This window comes from Phoca vitulina, unplaced genomic scaffold (genome assembly GCF_004348235.1).
Source record: "Phoca vitulina isolate PV1807 unplaced genomic scaffold, GSC_HSeal_1.0 scaffold14, whole genome shotgun sequence".
Classification (NCBI taxonomy): domain Eukaryota; kingdom Metazoa; phylum Chordata; class Mammalia; order Carnivora; family Phocidae; genus Phoca; species Phoca vitulina.
In genome coordinates this window covers 33508263-33514743 of record NW_022589717.1, presented here as the reverse complement: position 1 = coordinate 33514743, position 6481 = coordinate 33508263, and the positions used below count along the sequence as shown (strand labels likewise).

General features: G+C 37.6%; 1 protein-coding gene across 3 annotated transcripts in view; it reads right to left on the bottom strand.

The window, feature by feature from the left end:
- Positions 1–834: 834 nt before the first annotated feature.
- TMEM144 (transmembrane protein 144) overlaps positions 835–6481 on the bottom strand; it is a 37679-nt gene continuing 32032 nt past the window's right edge. For all 3 annotated transcript variants that reach the window (XM_032413072.1, XM_032413073.1, XM_032413074.1), the window contains one exon: positions 835–2774. In XM_032413072.1, coding sequence (XP_032268963.1) covers positions 2691–2774 — 84 coding nt within the window. In that variant the 3' untranslated portion in view covers positions 835–2690. The remainder of the gene's footprint in view (positions 2775–6481) is intronic.

The following is a 6481-nucleotide window of genomic DNA, read 5'->3' as shown; positions in this document are numbered from 1 at the left end:
GGTGCCCCTAGTCTTAATTACTTTAACATTAGGCACATGTCCTGAGCTCTTCTGCTATTGACTCTTTAACACATATTAAAGAACAAATATATGAATTCATTGCTATAAAAATTAGAGTATTACAGATAATGCTCAAGTTTACATTGACCCCAGTGTTGCCGTTCTTATCTCATTCATCCTCACTAGAGTCAAATATTATTATGAGCTTTGTATATGTATTTTTCTAATTTTTTCCATATATAGGTATTTATAGAAAAAATATAAATTACTTTGATTCTTAAAAATTTACCTAAATGGTATCATACTGTGCACATGGTTCTACAATTTGCCTTTTTAACTCAATGTGTTCTTCAGCTCACCAATACTGATACATATAGGTCTAGTAGTTAGCAATTCTAAGAACAAATAAATGAATACAAGAGGAATACATGGAGATTTGGTAACTCCAGGGAAATGCTGTACTTAATAATTCCATAAAACTCATTAGGAATTTTGAGAAATTAGGAGTTTTTATTTTGATAATAAACAATTCCCATAATCTGGATGCCAGTCTCATTGGGCTACCACTTCCCTACTTAAGGTAGTACCTTCTCTATAAATAGAGACAGAAAGCCAAGCAAGAAAAAGTTAAAACACAAGAATTTGACCATACTAGACAAGGAAAAACAAAGCCTCAAAACTTCTAGAGAGGGGCACCTGGGTGGCTCAGATGGTTAAGCGTTTGCCTTTGGCTCAGGTCATGATCCCAGGGTCCTGGGATCAAGCCCCACATCGGGCTCCTGGCTCAGCAGGGAGCCTGCTTCTCCCTCTCCCTCTGCCTCTCCCCCTGCTCATGCTGTCTCTCTCTCTGTATCTCTGTGTCTCAAATGAATAATAATAAAAAACAAAAAAAACTTCTAGAGAGACAGGTGTTAACTTCTTAAATTGAGCAAGGAAAGTGGAGATTTGGTAATCATCTGTTTAGACTAACCTCTACGTAATAAGTTTTCTGCATGGTAACCATTTTGAAAAGCTTGTTTTTTTCCCCCCACACTACTCTTACCTCTTACTAACAATAAAAGCATTGTGTAGTAGCAGAAACTGTATAGTGGTAATAAGATTTTTTTTCATTTTTCTTCTGCAATTGCCTTACTTCACATTTAAAATTTTGCATATAAATTGGTATTCTCCACTACAGAATAATTAAACGCTATCAATATGAAATTTGAAAATATATTTAGGTTAGCAAAATAGCTTTTGTGTCATGTCAATTTATTTAAAGTTATCAACATAATTAATAATATTTCAGGTTAAAATTAAAATGAGTTTTGGTAAGGTGTTACAATCAAAGAATTCAATAATGAAATAGAGACTCCAGTAACATTACTTAAATTGCACTCAAATAGAGGAATGAATAATAATTAGTTGTTTAGATGGGTTGGTGGTGAGGGCATAGCTCTTACAAAATATTCTCCAATCTATAGACACATTTTCTTTCTCAAACAGTAGATAACAAGTATAGCTAAGAATTATACAACGTTTGCCAAGTGCCAGATACTCATGAACATGTTACGGATTTTAATTAATCTGAACCTTACAATAACATTATCATTATCATTATCATTATGTCCATTTTATAGATGAGGAATCTGATACAGGAGGCTCAGGAACTTCTTCAAAGTCATACAATGAAGATGAAACCCATTCGGGTTAGTGGTATTCTGTCTCTTTTGAATATATATATAAAAATAACAGGTCCATTATTTTTTTTTTCCCTAATGGAAACCACCAGTTAAAAGTGGAAGAAAACTTCCAGTTTAAAAAGGGATTTTAGAAAAGTATATTTCAGAAAAAAAAATTTTTTTACATACAAAGAAGTGTTTGGTCCCTGCAAATTCTTACTCTAATAAGCTAGACCCTCACTATAGCAACTCTAGAATTTCCCCCGTTTGGAATCATACAGACATATATGTGTGTATTTATGTGTAACTGTGTATGTCTGTATATGTATTATACACATATTCTCAATGGTTGGAAATTTTTGTTCTCTGAAGATGGATTTTATCTGGAGATAATCAAAAGCATTTTGAGCTAAGATGAGGGGGTGACGTGGAGTTGAGCAATATTAGTTTGAAGTAAAAATAAGTTTGGGCAAAAAATGAAATGGCCTTTTTCATATTCAGTTACCGACTCTGACGTTTACTTTTTCTGGCCAAGGATCTAGATAGCTTTGGAATCTAATTCCATTATAAGGTAAGGTCTTCTCCCCATTTCTCTCCCCAACATTTTTCTGCCTCTCTTCATTAACGAGGGTAATATGTTGGAAACTTGGTAATATGTTGGAAACTTTCATATACAAAAAATTCTTTGTGTAGATGAACTCCACACTGTTTTGCTGCTTACGTAACACCGAGCAATATTGTGGTAAAAGGAGCACTATCAGCTGTAATACTGTAAGGTGGACATTTTCGTCACCCCGTAAAGTCCTACCATCATAAATAGTTCATTAGAAGAATTTTCCATTTTTATACTTGACCGAAACTTAGTTTTCCTTTATTCTCACATTTGTGGAAAAAAAAATGATTTACCCAGTCCAAGACAGGTTGAGATCCATTTGCTGTAAGAAAATGAACTCTCTTCTCAGCATGATCACTCGGAGCCCTGCAGCAGGGTTCTCTTACCCACTGCTGCCATCTGCCAGTCATGTATTGTTAGAGTTTAGAGAAAGCAGTGCATAATGCTCCACTCAAGATGATGAAAAATGCAAATATCATCAATAGGTAGTTTTGTAGACCCTGAATGATAAAAAAGGGTAAGTGTAATTAAGAAAATCTGAATCAAACATGCAGAAAGCACAGAATATCAAAATTGCTAGGGACCTTACTAACCATCTACTCCAGCCACCTGTATGCCTTTTGCTATCCCTCCAAGTAATCACCCAGATTCTCTTGAGAACCCTTTAGAACCTTCCTAATTCACCCACTCAGTAAATACATGTGGGCACCCACTTTGCATCAACATGCACTGGGGTTAAAATGGTGAGCAAAATGTGCCCTTATTGAGATAATCATATAATATGGGAGACAGAAGTTAATCATCACAGAAAAGAATGTTACAAAGCGAGAGGGGTGTTAATAAGTAAATGACCACGATTGTTTCTGAGGGGTGTTTCAAAGGAATCTTAGTGCGGCTGGTTTGGAGGGTGAGGAATTAAGCTTCTAACTGTAAGTACCAATTAATCGGGCAGGGAAACAAGTAGGGATTCCAGGTAGAAGGCATTTTATGTGCAAAGCTCTGTTGTAAGATGAAGTGTGATACCTTCCAGGGACTGAAAGGAAGTCAATGTGACCACAGCTCTGAGAGTTAAGTGGAGCAAAACCAGGTTGGAGGGGTATGGCCCGAGCTTATCGGGATCTCACAGGCCACGTAGACTTTGGGGTTTTATTTTTCCAAGTAATGGGAAGGCATTAAAGAAACAGGCAGCCAGATATGGTGAAAAGATGGGATTCACATTTCATAAAACCCACTCTTCTCTTGCAGATGGTGAACAGATTGGAGGGGTCCAGATGGATGCAAGGAGATAATGAAGGAGGCAACTACAGCCTTCCTGGGCACAGATGATAAGGTGCAGATGGAGAGACAGAGATGGATCTGGAGGGTGAGGAAGAAACAGACTAAGTTTGTCTTGCCCAGCTATGGGTAGGTGCACTGGTCTTAAAGATGGGACACACTGACAACCACTTCCCAACGTAGCCAGTCCATCTTTGATTAACAAAGAAATATCTTATTTTTTTAGGATATATTATTTATTTTAGAGAGGGGGAAGGGGCAGAGGGAGAGAATCTCAAAAAGACTCCTCACTGAGTGCAGAGCTTGACCGACCACCAGGCTCCATGGCACAACCCTGAGATCACGACCTGAGCTAAAATTGAGAGTCGGACGCCTAACTGGCTAAGCTACTCAGGTGCCCCTAACAAAGAAGTACCTTTCTGTGTTAAGTAGAGATATTTTATTTACTGTAAGTTCCTTTTTTAAAAAAATATTTATTTATTTGAGAGAGACAGAACGAGAAAAAAAGCACAAGCGGGGAGAGGGAGAGGGAGAAGCAGACTCCCCGCTGAGCAGGGAGCCTGATGTGGGGCTCGATCCCAGGACCCTGCGATTGTGACCTGAGCTGAAGGCAGACACTTAACCGACTGAGTCACCCAGGTGCCCCTATTTACTATAAGTTCTATCTATCTCCAGGGGTACAGATAGATTGATTCTAATCTCTCTCCTACAAGATAAACCCTCAAACATTAAAAAGTAACTGTCTTATGTTCTTAAAGCTTTTTTTTTTTTTTTTTTCTGGATCAGTATTTTAGCTCCTTTGACCATGTTTCATATGAAATACGTTGAAGCTCCCTGGCTGTTCCCATCTGAATGGTTGCCATGCTGTCTATGTCCCCCTTTAAATATAAGTCCTCATGCTCTAAGGCAAGGTTTGAACATCACAAAGTAAAACAGGACCAGTACCTCCCTAACTTTAGATATAAATTCTAAAACAACACTGAGATCTCCTGACAGTCAAATCATATAATATTATTTTTATCTCTTATTAAGATTAATGCCAATTAATACATAGTCCAAATTCCAAAAAGCATATATCCTCTTTCTTCAAATTCATAAAGAATTGGGAAGAACTGGATTAAATGACCTCTATTTGATGACCAGAGAGAGGTCTTTTAAGTTGGGCTGGGGCCAACTGAATTTTCTGATTCACTGTGAGGATCAATACTACCAGAAGTCACTCTATTACAAGTTCCACAAATGAAAGCACCACAAAGCTTTGCCAAGTACAGAGTAGCTTATTTACACACACACACACACACACACACTCACTCACTCTCTCTCTCCTGCCAAGCTTTAAGGTTCCCTGACATCTTGTCAGTTTTAAATTCTACAACCTTTACCTAGATACCAGTACTGATGGAGAGTAGGCACTCAAATATTTGCTCAAAGAATGAATACAATCAGGTGATTTCCAAATGTCCTTTGTGAATTAGACAATTGCTACAATGACTTAAATAAGACAAACAATTATCAGCACTTTATACAACCTAATTATGTGACTACTTTGCTGAGCTCTCTCCTTTATTGTCTATGTAGTCAGAAGAATGATGTTCTCAGAGAGAAATATTTTTCCCCTTTGAGGTTAAGAATCTGTCCAAACTGTCTAGTCTCCTAAAGACAAAGACCGATTATATTTGGGCAATAGCAACAGTTTCTCTTTGTCAAAGGTGAGTATTAAACGCTTAGAAAGATCATGCTAACATTCTTCCCAAAGCACAAAGTTTTTAACTTGGATCTTTAAAACAGCTACTAAGATAACAGATCATCTTATTTTTTATCTGGGAGTAGCTACTGACCTACAAATTGTTGTGGTTGTAATTCCCTGCATTGGTATTTCTGTAGACATTGTGTCTAAAGTGTGTTTCTAAAGATAATAATGTACATCTAGCTTAAAATAGCTAAAAGTAAAATTCTAAAGCAAACTTCCCAAAGACGAACAGGTACCAGACATAAAAGAGTATTGGAAGTGGAAAGCCTCCAACTGGTGCCCGGATGGCATTAAGACTAACTGAAATCATTAAACTCTTTAGCACAAAAAGCGCTTGGATCTCAGATTAAATTCTTATTGCTGTAGGTTGTGGTCTTTCAAATATGTGTCTTCGAGTACTGCTTCAAGACGTAACTGATAGGACCTAAAAGTCGTAAAGATACGTGTTTTGCTTTTGTTTTCCTCTAGGGTCTTATCTTGTTTCTAAGAAAAATACTTTTTAAAAATTCTGACAAGGGGAGCCTGGGTGGCTCAGTTGGTTAAGCGTCTGCCTTTGGTTCAGGTCATGATCCCAGGGTCCTCGGATCGAGTGCGGTGTCGGGCTCCCTGCTTGGTGGGGAGCCTGCTTCTCCCTCTGTCTGTCGCTCCCCCTGCCAGTGGCCCCCCTTCTCACTCTCTTTCAAATAAATAAAATCTTAAAAAAAATTCTAATAGGATTTTGGCTTCAGGGTTTAGTTGATAGCTCTTTCTTAAACGAGTTGGCATGTGAAGCATTTAAAACTTCCCTTTAAACCACCTGTGAAGAGGCAATTAGGCACCTGCACTGAATAAGTCTCACTGGATACTTCTTAAGTTTTGTTTGCAGACAGATTTGTAAATTGTTTCTTTTTAAGTCCAGAAGGTCAATAAAAGTCATTCTTTGCTTCCAGCTTGGTCTTCTCTCTCTTTATTTTTACATACATACTTGGCCAAACTTCAGAACTCACTCTCAAAATTCCAGATGGAACTCCATTGGAATTCTGTAGGAATCACACTGAATGTAATGGAAAACAACTGCCTACTAACAATGGTGAGTTGCTCCGTCAGGAATGTGGTGAGCTTCCCCATTTGTTCTGATATTTTCTTATGTTCTATGGTAAACTTTTGTGGTAAAGTGAATGATTTTATAAATCTAGCAATTCC